Source organism: Sphaerodactylus townsendi, linkage group LG15, assembly GCF_021028975.2.
Source record: "Sphaerodactylus townsendi isolate TG3544 linkage group LG15, MPM_Stown_v2.3, whole genome shotgun sequence".
Taxonomy (NCBI): domain Eukaryota; kingdom Metazoa; phylum Chordata; class Lepidosauria; order Squamata; family Sphaerodactylidae; genus Sphaerodactylus; species Sphaerodactylus townsendi.
The window spans coordinates 31,451,601-31,474,962 of NC_059439.1; the positions used below are offsets into that span (position 1 = coordinate 31,451,601).

At 50.0% G+C, this 23,362-nt stretch overlaps 1 protein-coding gene across 1 annotated transcript; it reads left to right on the forward strand.

Moving 5' to 3' along the window:
* The first annotated feature begins 849 nt into the window (after positions 1-849).
* FBRS (fibrosin) lies at positions 850-22,000 on the forward strand. Its single transcript, XM_048517466.1, is given in 19 exon segments — positions 850-3,075; positions 5,780-5,965; positions 7,586-7,621; positions 8,475-8,504; positions 9,302-9,350; positions 10,097-10,502; positions 11,982-12,220; positions 12,775-12,974; positions 13,157-13,201; positions 13,323-13,418; positions 14,039-14,107; positions 14,209-14,238; positions 16,809-17,045; positions 17,232-17,355; positions 18,759-18,842; positions 18,930-19,013; positions 19,558-19,777; positions 20,465-20,999; positions 21,002-22,000. Coding segments are annotated over 19 exon segments (3,264 nt in total). The 5' UTR covers positions 850-2,682; the 3' UTR covers positions 21,203-22,000.
* The last annotated feature ends 1,362 nt before the right edge of the window (positions 22,001-23,362 follow it).

Here is a 23,362-nt window from a genome sequence, read left to right on the forward strand (position 1 = left end):
AAGCATACGTCTCACAATATAAGCAAAAGCATGTAAGGGCAGCTGTCCTACACCAGATCATCAAGATTAACATTCTGTTTTCAGTTTTTCACAAATCATTTAAACATTCTGTAAGGAAGAACTCTGTCCTAAATTTACTCCCATTGACCATTGACTGCTGCCCTACCCCACCTCTTGGTTATGCAATTTTTGGCAATGGGAGGGAACCAGGTCATACTATGTACAATGTCAGGAGTTTGTTTCTCCACCTGCCAGCTTCCATTCTTAAACTGAAAACCCCAAGTGGCTTAGGATTTCTATATCGAGAACGTACTCCAGCTTCTTAAACATTTCACCAGAATCAAGCAATTTAATGGCCAACCTCAAAACGTTGTATGCAAACTTTCAAGTTCTGCACAATTCATTTGGTTCATTCAAAAGCTAGCCTACTACCTTTCATTGCTAAGATGGTTTTCAGATTCTTCTGTAAGGCCACACCGCTACCTACCCACAATATTAATTTTAGTTGACCTTTTCTTCACATCTTATCTCCAGAATATCCTTTGTGGCGAGGCGGTGTGACGAAGCAATGCGCCGCTATTACGTCATGCTGCCACGCACCGTGACGTCACAGGGCGGGCAAGGAACGCCGCATCCCATTCTGAGGCAATAGGTTGCTAATGCCATGACGTCACCGCGCGGAAACGATCGCGACGGGATTTAAAATGACGCCCCGGCCCCGGAAAGAGGCGGGGGCGGGGTTTCACCGAAGGGACTACTTCTTTCTTCTAGCGGAAGGATTCTACAGATCGTGTGTCTAAACGACAAGCGGAGGGATATGACGCTGTGGGCGGAGTTGCGTGCCGTGCGCAGAGGGGAAGGGGATCTGGCAGCGACAGCTAGAGGGAGAGTCCGAGGGCCGCAGCGGAGACGGAGCGGGGAGGGGGCGGACAGACGACGAGGCCCGAAGCCCCCCCCTGCCCTCGGGGGAAGGGGTCGCGGCGCCCGCCTGGCCGCTCGCTCGGCCGCTTCCCTCAGGCCGGACCACCTCAGCCGCCCCTCCCCCACCCTCACTCACCTCACGGCCTCGGCCAATCAGCTGAGGGGGGGCCGCGAGGTAGCGGAGGGTGCCAGCCCCGCGGCCAATCAGCGTTGGGGGCGCGCGGGACCCCTCGCCGCGAGCCTCAGCGACTGGGGCGGGTGGGGGGGGGGCACGCGCGTCGCCAGCGCCCACAACGGCCGGCGCTCTTAAAGGTACAGCTTCGAGTTGGGGGGGCGCCCACGAGAAGAGGGGCCGTTTCAGCCGGAGGACAACAACACCCCCCCTCCCCCCCGCGACACTCTCTTGCTCCTGTCAATGGATTTAAAGGGAGCTCGGCCCTCTTAAAGGGGAGTTTTCCTCGGCCCTCATTGTGGCTGGGAGGGAGGGGTGGCTCTTAAAGGTGAAATTTCGGATTTGCCTGGACTTGGAACGCCGGAGCCTTAAAGGGGAGTTGGACCTGGCGAGGAAAAGACGCGGAAGGGCTTTTAATTCCCGGTGGCCAGGAAAGGAGGCGAGGCCTGACCAGGAAACCGGGGAAGAACTTTAAATCTGGGTGCTTTAAAGGGGAGGCTGCGCCTGGCAGGAGATGTGTGGTGGACATTAAATCGTGATTTCCCCCGAGGGCGGGGGTAGGATTGAGAGGAAACGAGAGATTCGGGAATCCGGAGCCTTGAAGACCCTCGTCTCGACCTGTGGAGGTTGAATGTTTGCGCAGAGGCCGTGACCCAGGTGAGAAGGCCGGGCAGGGATTTTGGAGGAAGAGAAGCCGCTGTAGAGCTGCTGATGGAAACCTTCCTAATCAAAGGAGAGGAAGTGGCTGCCCTCTGAGCGGAAACCCATTTGCCATTGTTGGCAGAAGTTGCATTTGCAGTCTTGAAGGGGGAGGCTGAGTTCTTACTGCTCTTGGGTACTGGCAAGGCCTGATTCGTCAAAAAGCAACACTGGGGGGACAGTCCCTTGTTTCATGAATATCTAGGCACTTAAAGCGAGCATCTCCTTTGTGTTAACGAGAAGACACCTGCCGAATTCTGGAGTTTGTTTACTGGACTTGTAGAAACGGGCTCTCAAAGACACCTAACCCTCTGCACCGTGTTGTGGAGGGATGTGAAAGCCCTTTATCAAAGGTGAAGGGGTGCTGGCGATTGGAAGCTTATATCCTGGGCAGGAAAGTGTTGTTCTATAATAAAGGAGATTGGCAAAGCCTTTTATATCAGAACAATCAAATTGGTTCCTAGTTTTTGTTATGTCAAAACTATTTAATTCTTTTATGTACGGGTCTTCTCTTTAAGGGGAGGACGGGAAAAAAAGGAAGCTGCCATTCCTGTCGCAAGGAATTAAAAGGAGTCGCAGTGACTTGTGAAGCAAAGATCCTTCTGTTTTGAGTAGGCTTTGTAAATGTAAACTTAAGAAAGGTTCAGAAGAGGAGCGAACAGAAGCCGGGGGAATTTCTGCTGAAGGATTTAAAGTTCTTTCTTGAAAAGTGTAATCTTATATTTGTACCTGGTGCTCTGTTGAGTGGCATCCATAGAAGAAAAAGGTCCTATTGAGAGCAGTTGCAATGCAACTGGCTGGCGAGGGGTGAAGAGTGCCCCCCCCCCCCCCGGCCGCATCTGCTGCACCCGTAAGACACGACACATTCTCTGTACTTCAAGAGGGGCATCATGGAAGGAACAGCGGCAGCCCCTGCCCCATGCTGGAGCGGGGGAGGAGGCAGCAGCGGCAGAGCCCGTAGGCAACGGCGCTGCTCACGGCGGGACCGTGAGAGTCGCTGCACTCGCCACCGAGGGAGCCGTCCGGGGGATGTTTCTCATCGGGGACTTTCATCATCGTCGTCTTCAGGATCAGACAGTGAAGGGCCCTCTCCTCCTGCCCCTGTGGCCCCTGGCAAAGCCCATCCCCTGCAGCAGCAACGCCGCCGGCGGCGACCCCTGCGGCGGCGGAAGAGAGCCTCTGGATCTTCTTGCAGTCGAGAGGAGGAGGAAGAGGAAGAGGAAGAAGAGGATCTTATTGATGGCTTTGCCATTGCCAGCTTTGTCAGCCTGGAGGCACTTGAGGTGAGAGGGGGTCTTCAGCAAGGGACCTTTGGGAGCAGGAGATGTAACATAGGAAAATTAGAATGAATTTGAGTTTCCATAAGCTTCACACCTAGGGATTCAGTGTATCCAAATAATGTATCCAAAGTGAGTTACATTGGGATCTAGTGGTGCCACAGGGTGGTGACATATTTGGATGCTAGGGTGCTCAAATTCAGCAGATTTTTCTTTCCCGGGTCTAGAAGCTGCTGGGATTCTTGGTGTGTTCAAGTTTTCTAACATGACAGGAAAACAAATTTAATTTTTGTTCCATATGTCGAATATAGGCGGAATCCAGTAGGAGCAAAATCAATGCAACCCATGGTTCCCCCTTCACAGGGAATGAGCATCAAAAGGTTGTCCGTCATCCCAAACAGGGAGGCACACAGACCATCAAATTAACATTCACTCATGGGAGGGAAGGGAGTGAGTCAGTTGTCTTCTTCTTTTTGGCCAGTCATAGGATGTGCAAAACGTGCCAAGAAATAGCCATCTACTTGAGAGTGAGCAGGAGGACCCAGCTCTTAGAATGAAGTGGAAGGGGTGAATTGGTATTTTAAAAACCCCAGGTAGACTGCTGGCTCAGGGGATAGAGCTCATATTTTGATTGTATGAGGGCCTCAGTTCCGGCCTTAGGTCTTTGATAACAGGGCTGCCAAAAACCGAAGATGCTTTGAAGAATCTCTGCCCATCAGGGGTAGATGGTACTGGGCTGCATGGGCCAGCAGTCTGTCTTGTCATAAGACGTCTCGTATTTTGTCATGCATGGTGAGATTGCAGACCTGTAACACGTCATAGGATGCAGCATGGAGTGTGGCATCAGACACAGTGGAAGATTTAGCCAGTTAAAATTAAACCTGAAGGCTTTGGTGGGATTGTTTTTCGCCTCATCTTTGCGAACCACTGAGCCGCAGGGCTGCCACTCTTTCCTTTGCGCCAAGAATGAGCCTTGCTGTTGTGTACGCTTTTAGTCTTTGGGTTATAGCAAGGAAATCTTTCCTCTTTCCAAACGTTTCCCCCAGGCTGGGATTTGGCACAGCCGGGCTGGTTAGCTGGGGATGTGAACTTTCAGGTGACACCAAAGATCCAGCTGATTCGCCTATTCGAAGCTGGAAAGAAGGCTCTGCTTAACATTCAGGAATGCTTCAGGCTGAGGCTGTAGCTCAATTCTGGACTGGCTTCACCTGCCTTTCCTGTTAGGCAGGACTGGGCGAGGAGCAGGGCGTGAACACAGGTCTCTCCATCAGACTGAAAGAATCCATTGCGGAGCTGCCCTTCACAGGTGGGGTGGGGGAAAGGGGAAGAGCAAGAAGGGAGCCAAAGCAGCCACTGAGATGGGCTGTCCTACAGTTTCAGTTTGTTCTTAGAATTTACCTTTATCTCTCTCTGGTTTTTATCTTCCTTCAAGTAAGCAGATCATCAGGGAGGCAATTCACCCAAAACAGTGAGCAGTCCTTGCATATTGACACTAATTATTCACATTCTTTGCATTTACAAAAGCTTTTGGGTTGTCAATAGGTGACTCGTCCATGCCCCAAGCAAGTAATTTTTCCTTATCCCAGAGAGTCATCTGAGTCAATGTAGAAGTCTCTTGTTTTACCAGTTTCAGTTCTCTTGGTGCAGCCGGTTGGTGAGAAAAACATCTGAGTTTCTGACTCTCCAGTTTCAGAAGCTTAACACTAGTTAAGCTACTAGTTATAATTTGCCCTTACTGGGAATGTTTGCATTTAAGCCTAAAAAGATTTGAGGTGGTGGTGCTCGAATTTCAGAGTCCAGCACTTTCTGATTAGGGCTGGTAGCCAATAATTTGTATGTATTTTCCAGTTTTTCCAAAATTTCTTTTTTCACTTTCCCCTTCTACTGTCAACATTGGCATTTTACACTGAAGACAAATTCGTTTTATTTTTATTTATATCCAAAGGTAACATCACAACTTTTCTATCCAGGTTGCTCAAAAATTAAAATGTACATGATAAAGTCACATTTTAATACCACTAAAATCAACGCGCCCAGCACACGTCATTAAAAGAAATTAAAAACTAAGTTAAAATAGGGTGGGGTAGGAATCCAAATGGTTGGAAACAACTGTAGGATATGCACAAAGCCATAAAAGGAGCAATTACAATATTAGTCAGAAAGGAGGGATTGTTGAGGGAATGCCAAATGAAACCAAAAAAGTCTGTGCCTGTCCACTGGCGGAAGATGGCAACAAGGGGACAGATTAACCTTCCTAGGGAGAGAGGTCCAGAACTTTTCTGCCATGGCTGAGAAGGTTCTCTCCCCAGTCGCTACCTGTGTAATCTCAGAAAGCAGACTCTTTGAAAATGTCTACAATAATTGGACAGTTCATAAGGGAGTAGATCTGTGGTGGCGAACCTTTGGCACTCCAGATGTTATGGACTACAATTCCCATCAACCTCTGCCAGCATGGCCAATTGGCCATGCTGGTAGGGGCTGATGGGAATTGTAGTCCATAACATCTGGAGTGCCAAAGGTTCGCCACCACTGGAGTAGATGGTCCTTCAGGTATGTTGGTCCCAAACCGTAAACAACTTTAAAGGTAAACAAATTGGAAACAAATTGGCGATCGGCGTAGATAATCCTACTTGAGGATGATCTTTGTTTTCTGGAACAGTCCTGAATTGCTACAATTTAATCAACGTGCTTCTTTGTCGACTGCCCGCAGAAAGAGGCAACCATGAAGACCCCAGAGCGGCTGGAGCTTCGGATGAAGCAGTCTGGAAAAAGAAAACGGGACGAGGGGAACAACTCTGAGCCAGAAGACGACGATGGGAATTCAGAAAAGAGTCGCAGCCGGCGCTGTGGAGGGGAGAGAGCACTGAGAAAATATAGCAAGAGGCGGCGCAAAGAGGTGAGACCTTGGGCTGAATGGGGCTAAGATGGAGGAAGGCAGGTGAGGGCAAGGGAAACCTGGGGGGTAAAGACTAAGCAAAAGCTTGCTTGCTTTCTGGAGTCTGCCAGTGACTTCAGCATGAACATGCAAAAGCAAGATCCAAGAAAAGCCGGCAGAATGAAAGCAGTCAGGAATTATTTCGATACTTGTCCAATCAGTGTAGAAGTCACGGGAGCCTAATCAGGTGGGGAAGGTGGCTTCTACTTGTTGTGGGTACACTCTGATAATACTCTGATAGCATTTAGCAATAAATATCTCCTTTATAGAGCATATGCTTAAAATATTTTAGCTTTTCTCATGGGAAAAAGTTGGCTTGTGACAGGACTGATAGTGGTGAAGAACTGTATCTTCAGTGTTTGCGTACTTGCGTAATTTTGGGGGTGAATTATGTTTCTGAACATAATGTCATGTTGCATATGTATCTCTTAACGTGTCTTAAATATCCATCAGATCTTAGTAGGAGAAACTTGCAGCGAGCAGAATTCAGGACATAATCTGGATATATGGGGGGTGGGGCTTAAATTTGAACCACAGCGTAGCTAAACCCACCCCCATCCTGAAAGGGGAGGGGTGAGATATTAAACGTAGCAAATGCAAACTAGTTTTTACCCAGACAAAGCTTTTGTACAAGAGAGTTAATTTCACCAGGTACAGGGTGCCTTTCTTTAACTGTGGAATAACTGCAGTTCTTCTGCTCATACCTGGATTTTAAATATAAAAAATTTGAACTGGACTCACGTTCCAGTACTTCTTATAGCAGAAATCAAATAGTATCAGACAGTGACATTAAAAATAGCAACTGAAGGCTTATGGCGTTTTGAATGAGCCTTTTGAGAAAGGAGTGTAAGTCATAGAATCATAGAGTTGGAAGGGACCGTACAAGCCATCAAGTCCAGCTCCCTGCTCAATGCAGAATTTGCCTAAAACATGCCTGACAGGTGTACATCCAACCTCTGCTTGAAGGCAGAGGAAGAAGGCTGCAATGTCAAGAGCTACAGGATGAAATTTTGCTTATTGTTTGAAGAGGGAGACAGTCTCAGCATCTCAGTCAGAGTTGCCATTCAGCTCACCAGCCTGACAGATGGGCTTATTAAATTCTGCAAGCGCCAGACAGTTTTAGAGTGAAAGATAGAACATTTGATTCCCGTTTGCACTCTGTGCCTGAGTAGGATGTGCCCGCCAGCCCAAAAGTGGAGATGAAAGGGCCATACCTCACAAAGAGAGTGTGTGAATTGTGTTCTCCTAGTAAAGCCCTGTTCAGTCATCATTGAAAGGATCAGGTATCGGGACTGAGACCCCAGACTGCACTGCTGGGCAGAATAGACATGGACCAGTATAAGACACCTTTTTCATATGACCACATACATACAAACATGACCACAGTGTCCCATCTTTGGGGAGTCTAGAATATGCATTTGTAAAAGCAGACTCTTTCCTTTTTTCATCCTATATCTTAAAATATTACAAGTCTGTTGGACCCCAAACATCATGGTTTTATTTTTTTAACATATTTAGGATTGGCAGTCTCTGTAATCATTATGAGTCTAATGTCTGTTCCCCTTATTTTTTTTCCCCCAGCCTTCTTTCCAATCCTTCCTGGAAACTGGATATATAGTAAGTGGACCTAACATTTTCATGCTTCTACCCCACCCCCCACCCCCGATTTTAGTTGTGGTCATAGTGTGTCAGTGAGTTTCAGCAGCCGTGTCTATCTGCAGGGTGCATTTTGTGCTTCCTGAACATTTTGCCCATGGAATCCGTTCTTGGTCTGAAGCAAGGTGTTAGTTTTTGTTACTGTGACATCCCCCAGAAGGACTGGGAGATCAAGAGAAGCCACCTTTTACCGTGCTAGATTAGCTTTTGCTAAAACCCCTCGACTGCATCCAAGTGGCTTCTTTTGTCTCCAGTGGATTCAGCTAGCTTTGTTTGTAACAATGTTGAGTCTACGTGTGTTTTTTCCCCATTTCTAAAAACCAACTGGCTGTTTTTCTTTTAATACCTTGGGGCGGAGTTTCTGGGTATCAGGGAGGCTAGCTAGACATCATTGTTGCTTTTTCTGAAATGTTATTCGAGCAGCTTTTGCACTGGGGGACCAGAGGTGGGATCCAACCAGTTCTCACCACTTCTCTAGAAGTGGTTACTAATTTTTTCTGAGTGCTGAGAAGGGGTTACTAAAGCAACCTCCCTGCCCAATAGGGACTGGAGGTGCGTGTGTGCAGCGGCACCACTGTTTGAATCCCACCACCATCGGAACCTGTTATTAAAATTTTTGGATCCCACCACTGTGGGGGACCATTTAGCCCAGGCACCCTTCCGTCATATAAAGCTGCTCATTTACCCTGTCAGAGCTCCACCCTTTCATGTCTGACCTGTTAGAGACAAATGTAGCATGGAGGTGATTCGATGGAGAGGGACTATAATTGGTTGCACCCCTTGATTTCCCTTCTCATCTTTTTTTCCCCTGCAGTGTGATACAGAAAGTGACCCAGAGGAGCAGGTAGGCAGTGACTCTTCCTCCCCCCCCCCCCCATCCTACAGTTGTCGGGAACTCACTTATCTCTATAGAACACACTGTTGTTTTAGCTTTATATTTTTTGGTGGTGGGGGAATTGCAAGAAAGACTTGTCTGTGCGAAGGTTTTGTTCCTCTGCACACTAATCTGCAGAGAAGCTGGTCTTCTACGATGATACCCAACGAGTCTTCTGTGGATTGTGAATACCGCATCCCCAGCAGTCTTTGCACAGTTGCACACAGAGACTGAGAAAAGCTGTGCCCTCTCGCTCCCTCCTGAACAATTTGAGACTTTTGACATTATAACTAGCATTTAGAATTGCGGCACACTGTAGGTGGCTGGTGTCAGTTCCTTCAGCTCTGGCCCTCTGTAAAATAATCTGCCACGTGCACTGACTTTGAATGCCAAGAGGCAGTCTAGGTGGTCCATGTACCACTTATACGTGGACCGCCTAGACTGCCTCTTGATGTTACAAATGAGAGTACATCAACTGCCAGTTTTGATTGTGAGGCTTGAGATAAATGTAGAGCGAGCTCATTGCATGAGAAACCGTCGTTCACTCAGACTGTGTGCGCAGAAGTCAGTCACATTAATTAGTGCGTCTCGTGTAGCCATCTTATTTGGATGAAAGGCTGTTGAATCGCCAGTTTGAGAAGGGAAGATGGACCTCCCTTGGGAAAGCTGTAGTCAGCTTTCCATTTTGTGTGGAAAGAATTTAAGGCGATGCCTGTTGTGTTTGAATCTGCTTTTGCCTCAGCTGCTGTGCCTCTTTGTCTCTGCAGGCCTCCATCGATGACCTCGAACAGTCATTCACTGTCTCAACCAGCAAAGGTGGGTGTGGGGGCTGTGAACAACAGTAAGGCCTATGCCAGAGACAGCACCACAAAAGCTGGATTTTTGGCACCAATCAGCTAGCTTGGGTGAATTGGAGTTCCATCTTAGGCCGGGCATGTTCAATACCACATTGACTTGGTTGGTAGAGAGATGCCTCTTGGCCAAACAACAAGGAAATGTTCAGCTATGCAGAACTGTGTTCTGGTGTTGCATCAAAGTAAGCTTTTCCTCCACTGCCTGACTTTTCCGGTGCTGTTGATGATAGCATTGTGCGGGGTGGGAATGTGGGTATGGAGGCACTGGAGTTTAAGCCAAACTAGATTTGTTTGCAGTAGGCTCTGTTGTCATTTTAAGAACCCTTCTGAGGTTCTTAAATGGCCCCAGAGGGAAGGGACCAATTTCATAATTATAATACTTAGTGCTTTATGAATCACTACCTACTGAGGCCTTTGTGACAAGGCATCTGGAGACTAGACTTCTTATTCCCTTCATATTGGTTTTTCTGGCGCTTTCGCTTTTTGGACCAACTTCTTAGGAATATCTACCTAAATCACCTCCAATATCAGTCTTGGGTAGGCTATTACTACATCTCGTTCTGCACCTGCAAGTTAGAACAGTAACTAGCCGAAAGCTGTTCAGGGAGTCCATGACTAAACAAGGATTTTTCTCCGAATTGTTAATCCAGTGTGGTCTACTGGGCCATTCTTGTACCTCCCTAAATTCTGTTTCGCTGTTTGTTTCAGCCTCGGGACCCATTGGTGCATTAAACGGGAGCTGTGAAGCCAAACTCTCTGTGATCCCTAAAGTCTCTGGCCTGGAGCGAAGCCAGGAGCGTAATTATGAGGCCGACCGGGACCCCTTGATAGTGCCTTTCCTGCCCAAGGAGCCCCCTTCTCAGGCAGCTGTGGCCCCTGTTCCAGCTCAAGCCTTGCCCCCCAGTCCTCCTGTCCCACCTTCCACAAGAACTCGGGCTCAGACGCCTAATACTGTTCATGGGACTCCCCAGTCCAAAGGCCAGCCACCTGCAATGCCTCATGGGGGACCAGTCCCCCACAACCTCATGCCAACCCAGCTGCACATGAAGGTACCACCCTTTGCCAGCCAGACGCAGGCTCCGTACACCGTAGGGTTGGACCTCAGCACCGGAGGGTGAGTGCCAGTGGGATATAGCTGTATCTTTTACTTTGGTTTTCTTTTGCCCATCTTTCTGCTGTCCTTCTGTCTTATTCCAAATGATTCCCTTCCTTCCTTCCTTCCTTCCTTCCTTCCTTCCTTCCTTCCTTCCTTCCTTCCTTCTCCAGCCTTCCCATTTTTCCCATTCTCCCTGTTTATCTTCTGAGAGTCATTTACCTTTCCTTTGATGTCTTAATCATTGCTATCTAATGTTAAATTATCTAATATTAAACTATCTAATATTAAAATTCCTATGTAATTGTGTGATTATTACATATCAGAACAATAACTTTGTAAGCTCTGTGTGCTCACATGTTTCTGTTGAATTGTTTCACACATACTTTATTTTAAACGTTTCAATATTGAAAATGTGTTCTTGTTTTGATGTTTACCACCTTAAGGACTGCTTTGTGTCAAAGAAGTATTTTAAATAAAATCAAACTGGCCCAAAGAAGAAATGCATAAAGATGTCCTTGTGACTGGGTGTAATTATGGGTCCGTGGAAAGGACAAAGAACAGAGATCTGGCTTGTTCAAGTACCCTAAGGATTTATGGGCTCCTGGACAGGGAGATCTGAATATTTCCATGAAGAGATTTAAACCCCCCTCCCCTTCCAATTCTTTATCAGTCCCTAGCATTATGATCTAATAATCCTTACTATTTAGATGGCTCGATGTGCTCTTCTCACAACTCCATGTGCTCTTATCATGACCCTGTAAATAGGTCTGTATTATTCCCACACTTGTGGAGGGCTGAGGCTGGGACCAAGATGAGCTGGCCTAAGGCCACACTTAATAAATCCATGGCAGAGTTACGATCTGACCTGGAGGATTTCTTGTTCATTGCTCAGTCTCTTGGTGATTACGTAGCAATTACACCCACTGCCTTTTTTCCCTGTGTATATATCGTGTACTTGTCGCATGCCTCCTTTTCCTTGAGCGATTCCCTTCACGGGTGTGTCTAATATAACCATTCTTGTGTATGACATATAAAGTTCCTTCCCTCTAAAAACTCTATTCCTCAAATCTTTCTCCAAGCCTTTCATGCTTGTGCCATTCGCTAGACTGATTTGATAGTTTTAAAATGCAGATGTGTGTCTGGCTAACCCTGGTGATCTGACTCCCTGTTGCAAGCACTACTTTAGGTAGGATTACTTTGAATAAAGGATGCCTTGATCCTTTCTTGATGGTCCCTCACATATCATTGTTGTTCCCTTGTCTCACTGGCCAGGGGCCTGAAGTTGAAAAGGTGACACAATCCAAGACCCGTTGCCTGAGTCTATGACTAAGCTGGGGTTTGAAACCCACGATCTCTCAGATCTGAGTTCAATGCTCTATCTAGTGCTTTTCTGTTTCTGGGTTCTGTGATTCACTCTGTCTCCCCTTCCATTGTTTATGCTCAATCTCCTCTTAACTTCTGAACTTCACACTGTTTTTCTTTCTTTCCCTCTTTCAGGTGCAGCCGTGGGGCAGCTCACCCCAAGCCCATCCTCCCTCCGTGCTCCCCCTCTTCCTCTCAGCTCCCTCACCGACCCTCCACCCCCTCACTGGCCCTGCCCCCCCACGCCTTTCCACCCTCCCTTCGCCCCCCTTCCCATCACCACCCGGGTATGTTCACCCCCTCGCCTGGCCTCCCTCCCCCACCCCCACTGCTTCAAGTTGCTGGGCACCCATCTGCAGCTGCTGCCATATCTGGTAAGAGAGGCTTGGGCAGAGGGCAGGACTGGGCAGCCGAAGGTCTTTCATAAGATTTGGAAGGGTTGAGATTGAAGGGAGTTGTAGCCGTTGCTGCATATATGGTGTAAGCAGGGTGGGCAGGAGTTTGGGTCCCAAGTTATGTCATTATGGACCATGATCACTACATAAAGTCCTGAGAACTACAGTGTTTATTTTATAAGTGAGTTTCTGGTCCCCGTTGTATCAAAATATGTCATGACAAATTCAAGAAATGAGTATATGATGGTGGGGTAAAATTTTTGTGTTCAGGAAGCATTTGGGGAGAACCACTGAGCGGGAGGATCAACAAAGGGTCTGGTTGTAGAAGATTGTAGCAGTTCCTGTGTGTCAAAGCTGACAAGGGACAAAATCTGGATTCCAAGCCCCGTGGGGATATGGCCTTGTGCTTATGAAAATCTGCACGGGAGGGTAGTTTGCAAACGGGGTCGCGTTCTCGTATTGCTTCCTTCCTTTCCTTGCCGTCCTGTGCCCCGCAACCCCCGTTGCCATTATGTTTACCTCTGCCTTTCCAGAACAAGAACTAATCCGGCAGGACTTGAGCTCGCGATTCTTGGCGGGGCAAGGTGGGCCTGAAATGGCAGCCGCCACCATCCGCCCGCTGGCCTTCCAGTTCCACCAACACAATCACCAGCACCAACACACCCACCAACACACCCACCAGCACTTCACCCCTTTCCCCCCGGGCATGGTGCCTGCACCCAGTCCAGCTATGGTGAGTGCTTTTTGGAGTTTGTGGGAGAAGAGTGGGTGGCCATGCCGGCCTCTGTACGTATGCGCGCCTCCGTGTCGGTGGCCTCCGGCGCGGGGCTCAGCCTTTTTAGGGTTTTCATGTTTGGGGATGTTGGCCTTTTCCTCTCGTGAGTTTTCTCTCTTCCTGTTTTCTCTCCTCTGTAGTTTGAGAAGTACCCGGGCAAGATGGACGGGCTTCTGAGGCATAATGTAAGTGCAGCTCTTCCTTTCGAGCAGGGAGCTTCCAGGGGAGTGGCCTTTTGGAAAGGGTCGGATTCCCCCCCTCAGTTTCTCTGGGTGGCGCTTCCATCGCTTTCTCTTCTTCTTCCAGTTTTATGCCGCATTCCCCCCAACCGTGTCGGGGATCCCCCCGGTCCTGCCTCCCGCTGTGACTTTTGGCTCCTTGCAGGGGGCGTTCCAACCTAAGGTGAACCCTCCAGACGTAGTAGAAAAACGGGGCTTTCTTGGAATGGGGCAATTTAGGAGTTTCCCCCTCCTAGGGGTTTCCCCCACCTCCTGGAGCTGGCCAGGTTTATCACCAGGTCTCTTGTGTTCTCTTGGCAGAGAATAGGCCCCAGCAGAAATGAGGAGAGACCGGGAGGGGCCCACAGCGACCAGGGGGAAAAACGGACCCCTAGTGGGCTTGACTATGGGTCTTTGGGCTTGTGGGTTCTGTCTCTGACTCTGGGAAGGAAGTGGAGTCCAGCAGACCAGCTCTTAACTGGTTTGGAGAAACTTGGTGTGTCTAATGGTGTCTTCCTCTCCCGTTGCGGAGGCCAGCAATCCAGTAGGTCAGAAGAGGGGAAGAAAAGCTCCTGTGTTTTCTGAGAGGTGTTGGGTAGAAAAGGCGAGATTATACAAATAAAAATTTGAAGATTTGAGGCTAGATAGAAGAAAGGACTTTGGAGTTGGGGGGTGGGGGGAAGGCAGCCCTCAGCTAGGATTCTCTGTGATGGGATGAGCATCTAGTAGTATAGAGCAGACAAGAGAGCGTAGTGAGGCTTTGGAACGTCTCTTTGCCCTCTTCACTCGTAGTTTCTTCCGCAGAGCACTAATCCCGACCTGTCATCCCGTCTGGGTGCTGTTCCTCCCGGCTTGTCTCAGAAAGGGAGCCAGGTGAGTGCCATCTGTATGAAATTTGGGGGGGGGGAGGGGAGCAGAGATAAACAGCGTGGCATGCAGATGACAGCTAACCTCCATTTGGTGTTCTCTTGCAGCTCACAGATCCGTACAGGCCTGCTCTGAGAGTGAGTAACCCTGAGGTTCTTCCTGGTCACAACACACTGGGGCGGATGTCTAGAGGTTTGAGGACTACTGGAGGCAGACCTAGCATGGAGAGGAGGGGGAGAGAGATCATGACTGGGAGGGCGACGGGAGGAGAAGAGTTAGAGGGCGCCGTGACTGGGCGAGAGGGGGCGTCACAGAAAGATGTGAAGGTTCTCCATTCATGGAGGAAGGTGTCCTGGAGTGGATTACTCCTCCCACTTGCTCTGAGGGCAGATCCGTGTAAATTTACTTGAGCCTCTCCTTTCTAGTGGGAGGAGTGCTTCTCCCCCCTCCCCCCCATCCCAAATGCCCAGCCCACCTGTCAACAGGCTTTATTAGGAGCTCTGACCTGTTCCTAGAAGTTTGTTCTTTTCCAAAGGTGCAGTCTGCTCTTCCCTAATGGGAATGAGGCTAAGCCGCTTTTTGGTTAGGCTTATAGCGCCAAGAAGAGTAGCTGGTTAGGACAGGTGCGTGGCATCCTGGACTCTCCTTCAGAAGCATTTAGAGCCGTTTGGGAGCTGAGGGGGGCCACAGAATGGGGCAGAGCCCTCAAGCCCTCGCTAGCATGGAGGAGGATATACCCTCACCCCCTTGTGAGTATTTTGGACTGTCCTGAGCAACCGTGGACCAGAATGGCCAGACATCCAGTTTGAGACCGTGCCACGGAGACGACCCCGAGAAGCACAAAATAATTGGATCTGGCGGACTCCTGCTCTCTCTTTCATCAGTGCCTCGCACCCAGACTTTTGCAAGCAGATCAAAGGGATCCACATCACGGATGTCGGAGGCAGTTTGGCTGCAGAAGGGAAGAAGGCGGCCAAGGCACAGGAAGGCATTGTCCTCTTCCCTCAGTGCCCAGACTGGGGATGAAAATAGTAGTCTGAGAAAACCTATTCCTCTTTTGGAGACAAAGAATATGGCTCCTCTGAGGAGTCAGGACGGGATTCCCCAGACGCACAAGGGCAGAACCAAGTCCTTTGTCAACCAAACCCCTTATACTTGGATTCCGGCATAAACCAGACCCCCCTCCTGGCGTAGAGAGAGGAGCTGGAGGCGAAGCAACAGTGGAATATAAAACCTCTTCCTCGGAGCTGTCCCCCCTCAACTTTTCTCTTCGGCTGTTTTTAGAACAGAGCGAAGATCAGCAGCAGGAGGAGCATTTCAAGTCACGGAGGCACGAGAGCTTTCCCCTGCGGTCATAGTTCTAAGCCGCACTCTTTTCTCTGACTCATTTGAAGAGCTTCTGCAGGGAGAGAGATCCATTTCCCCTCTTTATCCTGATCGCAGGTTTCATTCAGAAGCACCCCAAAGCATTGTGCGGACTTTTCATAATTCTTACAGTTTTTTAACGGTTTGTCTCCGTCTTTGGGGCTATAAAGTTTCGGCCTGTCTAGTTTATCTTTGCCTGTGTTCATCCCTGAGGCAGAGTTCTGTGGCTGTCTGGAGGGATACAGGACACTGGATGGACTGAGGGATTCGAGCGAACGCTCAGGAAGGCTGCCTTACTCCAGTCCACAGGATGTTACGTCTAGAACAGGGGTCAGCAACCCAAAGAGCCATTTGGACCCGTTTTCCACGGCCCTGAAGATCTATCGAGCCAGAGAGGCGTCTCCGCACAGAGCCGCCTCCAGTTTGGCCCCTCCACTCACCTTTCCTGGAGGGACACGCCCATGCTACCCTCCAAACTCCAGGCTACTCGGAGTCGCAGTATAAGGCTGAAAGAGCCGCATGCGGCTCCGGAGCCGCCGGTTGCAGACCCCTGATCTAGAAGTAGGTGGGGCAGACACCATCGAAAGCAGCGTCCCTTATTCTGTTGTGGCACCAATCAGTGCCTCCTGGAGTCTTGGGCAACAGTGGAAGCAGTCCACTTTTCTTGACTCCTCCCTGGTGGTGAATTTCTTATCAGAAGCTTCTTTGATCGAGCACCCAAGAAAGGGTACACAGATTTCCCACCTGGTTACACACATAGGATGTTAAAGCAGGAGTCTTTGTAACATGTTAAGTTTTCTCTTTCTTTTGAACTGGCCTTCTTATTGCAATTTCATCTGGGAGAAGTACCATACTAGCAGCCTCCTCAGTCCAAAACGACCCCTCTCCACGCATCTTGAAATAAGAGGGATCCTGAATTCTCCATCAGTGGAAGAGGGTAGCCTTATGATGGTATTTTACCTCCCTTGCAGGCAGGTCATAGGCATATTGATTACCACTGGCTCTATATTCACTGAAAGTGGACCAGCAGTCTATACCCAGGCTGTAAAGGTGAACTGCCACAGTCTCTGTCTTTCTCTCTCCTAGACCTTTATTTAAATTCATCCATAACAATCTAAAAAGGTTTGCCAGTATTTAAGGCTGCCGTTGACAGTCCTCATTTTCCCCGGCATGAAAGTACAGCATTCGCTGGTTCTCACGGAAGGGAGAGGGACAAACAGATTTATCTAGCCCTGCCCTCGGAGCCAGTGGGAAGAGTAACCGGCTCTGCAAAGCTCGCCATCTGCTGACGAGAAGATGCGTTCATAATAAGTCCAACTTTCCCTTCCTCCTTCTTCCACAGAAGCCTGGGAAGTGGTGCGCAATGCATGTCCGCGTGGCATATATGATCCTGCGGCACCAGGAGAAGATGAAGGTAGGGTGGGCATGTGCTGCCTCCTCACTCCGCCTGCGTGCCATGATGGGGAGTGATGCCGCTCCTGCTGGCGGCCTCCAGAGGGTCGCTGCAAGCAATGGGAGAGGCCTCTCCTCTTCTGCTCTTCTGATGTCCATGCCGGCCCCTGGACGCAAGTCAGGGTTTGTGAGTCTGGGTAAAAAGGGGCTGTGAAAATTAGAATTGGAGGAAAGGATTTGGGGGGTGGGGCGTGTCAGGAGGCCTCCCTGCCTAGGATGGGCTGTGCTTTGTGTGAGTCAATGGTGCTTGAGGGGGACAATCGTTTTGTTTATGGTGGATTATTTTTTTCCCCCACCACCACGATTGTTACAGGGTGACGTCCCCAAACTGGATTTCCGGAATGACCTCTTAACCTGCTTGCCTGGCACAGGAGCCTTCGGCAGCCTTCCTCACAACCAGGAGCTGGCACGGCCTGCCACCCTCTTCACAACCTCTGGTTAGTGTTTTCTAAGCGCACCAGGGCTGTGTGTGTGTGTGTGTGTCTGTCTGATGTCCCTGAAGCTTCCAAACCCAGAATATCCCAGAATCTACTCTGCCAGCTTCCTGCCTTTTCACAACCCTACGCACTTCCTGAGACTATGATGTCAGTGAGCATCCGTAGAAATCCTCCACTTGTCAACCAGATTTTCCAGGCAAACTGTTTCTCCAGTCCCTATATCCGAAATGTGTTAAAGACTTGATCGCTTGAGGCAAAAACTGAATTTTAAAACTGTAAAAAAATCAATTGCTGATCAAATGATATAGTGGTATCTCTGATAGCCCTGCATCTGCTCTCTCCTCAGGAGAGCCAGTGTGATGTAGTGGTTAAGAGCAGGTGGATTCTAATCTGGAAAACAGGGTTTGATTCCCCACTCCTCCACCTGAGTGGCAGAGGCTTATCTGGGGAACCGGATGTGTTTCCGCACTCCTACATTCCTGCTGGGTGACCTTAGGCTAATCACAGTTCTCTCAGAACTCTCTCAGCCCCACCCACCTCACAAGGTGTCTGTTGTGGGGAGAGGAAAGGAGCTTGTAAGCCACCTTGAGTCTCCTTACAGGAGAGGAAGGTGGGCTATAAATCCAAACTCTTCTTCTAATCTGTTAGCCATTAACTGTTGTCCAGCTATACCCCCAGATACCGACCCCCCCTCCCCCCAAGGGCATGATCCTCAATTGGTAGCAAACAACAGATGGTCCCCGGCCCTAGAGACATTTTGCCAGGACTTTTTCATCTTTGGCCCCAATCTGGTGGAACTCTCAGCGAAATGAGAACTGGCCTTGTGGGATCTGGCTCAAGATTTTTTGCCAGGCCTACGGTTGAAGCAACAACAGTGACATCTTAGCTGCCTCCCTACCAATATCCTCATTCTACTTCCTCTTCATTTTTTCCATCCCTCACTATTTAAATAGATAGGGTGCCGGATGGAATTTTTAAAACGATAACGTTTAAATTTGTATTATGTTTATCATGTCTCTTAACTGATTGTGGTTCTGATTGTTAGCTGCTCTGAACCTCACAATGGTCAGGAAAGGGCGGGATGTAAATCCTCTTCACGCCCAGCGTACCGTAGTGGTTAAGAGCAGGTGCACTCTAATCTGGGGAACCGCGTTTGATTCCCCGCTCTGCCGCTTGAGCTGTGGAGGCTTACCTGGGGAACCAGATTAGCTTGTGCACTCCAACACACTCCAGCAGGGTGACCTTGGGCTAGTCACAGTTCTTCGGAGCTCTCTCAGCCCCACCCACCTCACAGGGTGTTTGCTGTGGGGGAGGGGGAAGGGAAAGGAGATTGTCAGCCCCTTTGAAGGAGAGAAAGGGGGGATATGAATCCAAACTTTTCTTCTTCCCCCTCTGTTGTTTAGGTCCAGTCCATCCAGGGAGTGGCTCATCGTTTGGGCCTGCCAGCACTCCTCACGGCTCCTTCCTCAGCCCCAGCCCCCACATCGGTAAGAACGGGGGGACCAGAGTGATGGCCCGAGAGGGGCAGGACCCGGAGGTTGCTTGCTCACTCCTCTGCTTTCCTCTCTCTGCAGATCCCTTCGGCAGACCCCCAAGCTTTGCTTCCCTGGGAGCGCTCTCCAACGGAGCATTTGGGGGCCTGGGCAACCCCTCTTTCAGTGAGTATTGCTCGGGGGACAGGGCAGAGCGACTGTGAAAGGGTCAGAAAGCAATTTCTTGCGGTTTGCCCAAGACTACTAAACAGATGGAGGGAAATGCGCCCCTTAGCTGCTTCCTTAGGGCTTCCGTCAGGCTGTCTGCCACATTTTAATGTCGAGGTTTTGGCTGATCCTGTGGTTCAGAAAAAGCAAAGGGTAGAGTCCTCTAGATTTGCAGCGGGTTATAAGGGGGTGATTTGTCATGATGCTTCTTACAGCAGCCCTTGGGAACGTCGTGTGTAAAAAGGAAGGCTGCTGTTTGGGCAATTCCACATGTCTGTATGGAGTTGAAGAGGAGTTGTGAGGGGCTACAATGTCTGTCCCAGTCTCAGAACCCTCACTCACTCACTCACTCACTCACTCACTCACTCACTCACTCACTCACTCACTCACTCACTCACTCACTCACTCACTCACTCACTCACTCACTCACTCACTCCCACACACACATGAACACCTATTGCCTCTAGCATACCCAATCTGACTCTTGTTCTTTCCCCCCCAGACCCAGCCTCTGTCTTTGGGCAGAAGGACAGCCCCGGAGCTCCGTCTTATCCCAGCCCGCACGACACATGGAACCGCTTGCACCGCACCCCACCTTCCTTCCCCACTGCCCCACCCTGGCCCAAAGGTGGCGCTGGAGACGGGCCTGAGCGTGGGGGCAGCCAGCACGACAAGGAGAGTGAGAAGCCAGAAGGGCCAGTGATCAAGGATGAAAAGGACAGGTGAGAGGCGGGACGGGGAGAGGGCAGGAAGGTTGGGTGCTGGCGTCTGATGTGCAGCAGATGCTGTTTCCTTAAGTACTGCGTTTCCCTGAAAATAAGCCCCACCCCGAAAATAAGCCCTATCATGATTTTTCAGGATTTTTGGAGGGTGCTTAAAATTTAAGTCCTCCTCCAAAAATAAGCCCTACCGGTAGTTACAGATCACAATAGCAGACAATGCCCTGTGCTCCCTGCCAATGAGGATGCAGCAACGGGTTGCTGAGAGCCCGCCTTAATGAATTGTGAAGGTGCCGTATTTCCCTGAATATAAGCCCTACCCCGAAAATAAGCCCTAATGCATCTTTTGGTGCAAAAATTAATATCAGACCCTGTCTCATTTTCGAGGGAACACGGTATTTCCTCCGTTTGTGAGTGGTAGAGGACGGCTACTTCAAGGTGTGAGTGGATCTGGCTGGATGGTACTGAGGACAAGAAGGACTTGCAAGGAGGTTTTCTCTTGACCTTTAATCCTTGCAGTGGAAACTTCTCGGCTGCCTAATTTGTGCCGGTTGATTCTTTGGACTGGGCTAGGAACAGTTTGAGCTGATGCGATTCAGTGAATGCTAGGCTTGAATGCAGGAGCCTTGTACAATTGTCAGTCAGCGAAAGGGCAGAGAGTCAGCCTCTGTTGTTTTATGCATTTTTCAGAGATGCCCTCTTCTCCCGCCATCCACTGCGTGCCTCCCCAGCAACACCCACTCCAAAGAACACTGTGCTGGGCCACGAGGAGCCGCCAGGCCGTCCTCACGCGGCGGCAGAGCGGGAGCACCGCTACGGAAGCCCAGCGAGCTCAAGCCATGCCTCCCGCTCGCCGTACCCGGAGCCGCCTCTGAAGAAGGAAGTGAAGGTGAAGGAAGAGCCGGAGCTGACGGGATTCGAGGGAGCGCTCCGTGCAGGTGCTCCTTTCCACAGCACCCTGCATGTCTCCCACCCTCTGGGGACACTGGCTGTGTTTGAGCGCCCCCAGGCTGGGACTGGTGGAAGTGTGTCCCCATATTTGGTAGCTGGCCCGCCTTCAGCTGCCTCCTATGCCGCCCTCGAAGCCTGGCGCGAACCCTACCACCGGGGCCTGGAGTTGCACCCGCTACAACGCCTGCCCCGCTTTCTGGAGACCCCGTCACCTGCCGCCAACGCTGCTGAAGACTGGCTGGGCGAACGGGCTCTCGATCTGCACGGCCCGCCCCACTCCGGCACCCCAGCCTCATGGCTTATCCTCGACTCAGAGCTGGGTTGCTGGCGTGTGCCGCCTGGTCAGCCGCAGCCGTGGGACTACTGAGTGCCCCTCCGCCTCTCATCCCAGCTTCCAATGCCCGGCCCTGTTCCCCTAGGCGTGCCCCTGACATCCGGGAACTGGCAGCTGCCTACAAGGACAGGGACTCCAGATAATGGTGCTACAGAGGGGCCCTGGAACATGAGTACCTGCGCCAAGCAGCTTCCCTTGTCTCCAGCATGGGCCCTGGCCAGATATGTAGACCCCTTTCTGCGTTAGCGGGGGATAGACATACAGTCTCCTACCACCTTAGCCTGGGAGGCAAGCTGCTGCCACTACCCCAGAAGGACTTCTCTCCCTTCAGCTATGAGCACGGGGAACCCCTCCTAGCCCAGACGAAAGACTTTAGACAAGTGCTCTCATGGAAGGATTGGGAATGGCGGAGGAGCTGGGCAGGATCTAGGCTGGGGGTCCCGTCGCCTTCCTTTCTGGATCCCTTTCAGAGCTCCCGTTGCCCACCCACGGGGATTGTCAAAGATTTGGTGTATGCTTCCAGCGTTCCTGCTGGGCTGAAGTCGACTTTGGGGTGCGTTCTCCCTCCCTCCGCGGACTGAGGGGAATGCTGCTTTCCGGGGAAGGAGGGCTGTGTCTTGGGGCACCTCCCCCACCAGGCCGTGTAAATATTTATATATTCTGCCCCAGGCAGGTGGGCAAAGGTTTTTGTACATTTATAGAAGGTTTGAGATTGTGATTTTAAAAGTGGCTTCTCCCTCTACTCCTCCCCTCTGGCTCCCCTTGTTTTTACTGTACTGCTCTTTTCTATACCTGTATCGGATCCCTCCTCCTCTCTTCGCCTCTTCCCCCTGTCCTCCTGTAATGGATCAGAAAGGTGCAGCCAGGAGGGTGCCATGCATCTGTCCCCTGTCCTTTCCTCCCCAGGTTGGTAATTAAACCCCAAACTGGTGCTTCTGGAATCCTTTTTTGTTCACTGTGTGTTTGTCTGGGGGTCTGGGGCAGGGAAGGTTGGTGCTGAGTTCTCGAATTCTTCCAGGATCCTATTGGATTAGACATGGTTCCCGGTGAGGCGCTGCTCCGTACAGATTTTGCCCTGCTCCCAAAACCATCCAGGAGGATGCAGTATTGTGAAACGGGGGATATAATGTGGGAGATACAGAAACCTGTGCCATTTAAGATCAAACCTTCCTTATTTTGAGGGGTCAAATGTTGAGCATCGCCCGTGGCTGCTGAAAATAAAATCTCTTTGTCTCCCATCTTTCGCATCAAGTCTTGGAAATAGAGAGTGAAAGGCACATCCAGTAAACTTCCTATACGGCAGTGATGGCGAACCTTTTCGAGACCGAGTGCCCAAATTGCAATCCAAAACCCACTTATTTATCGCAGTGCCAATTAAGCAATTTAACCTGAATGCTGAGGTTTTTGTTTAGAAAAAACAGTTGGCTCTGAGGCACGTGTGACTCGGGAGTAAGCTTGGTGAAGCAACTGTGCAACACTTTGAATGGGTGAATCACTACCCTAGGAGGGTTTACTCAGAAGCAAGCCCCATTGCCAGCAACTGAGCTTACTCCCAGGTAAAGAATTGTGCCCAGGCCAGCCTAGATGTGTGTGTGTGTGGGGTGTGTGTGTGTGATTTTCCGCCCCCCTTACATGACGAACTCTGTGCGTGCGTGCCCACAGAAAAGGCTCTGAGTGCCCCCTCTGGCACCCGTGCCATAGGTTCGCCACCGCTGCTATACGGTATAGAACCTTCCAGCCCCTGAAGACAAAATCCCATAACATACAGGGTGATTAGAAGTCCTTGTGTAAGGATGACACTTTTATCCTTTTGCCAAAGAGCCTGAGGATGTGTCTTCCATCCAGTAACCTTAGATGCAGGTTAGTTGATTGGCCCGAGGTCACCCAGTGTGTTTGTTGCAAAGGGAGGTTTTGAATCCAGAATTCACTAATCTGATGCTAACCATTGCATCACACACTAAGCCTGACTTTTCCTTGAACCTAAATGAGATGGGCCTGCATGGTGGGATTGCAGTCTTTTTCAGAGTTTAAACTATTTATTTATTTTTTTGCCCATCTGTGTCCTCTGTGTATTGGCTGGGTTCAGCTTTCAACTTCAAGACAGGCTGAACCCAGAATCGAAGTGGTCTGACCAGCTCTATCTTTATACCTCTGACTCCGTCCCCGCTCCCTAGGTCCATCTCTGGTCACAGGAAATTTGGGGTGGAGTCAACAGTATAAAGCAGGAGCCAGCCAGAGCAACACTGAGTTCAAGGCTGGGAGCTGCCTGGCTTGGTCCCGCTTTAAACCAAAGATTTTAAGCC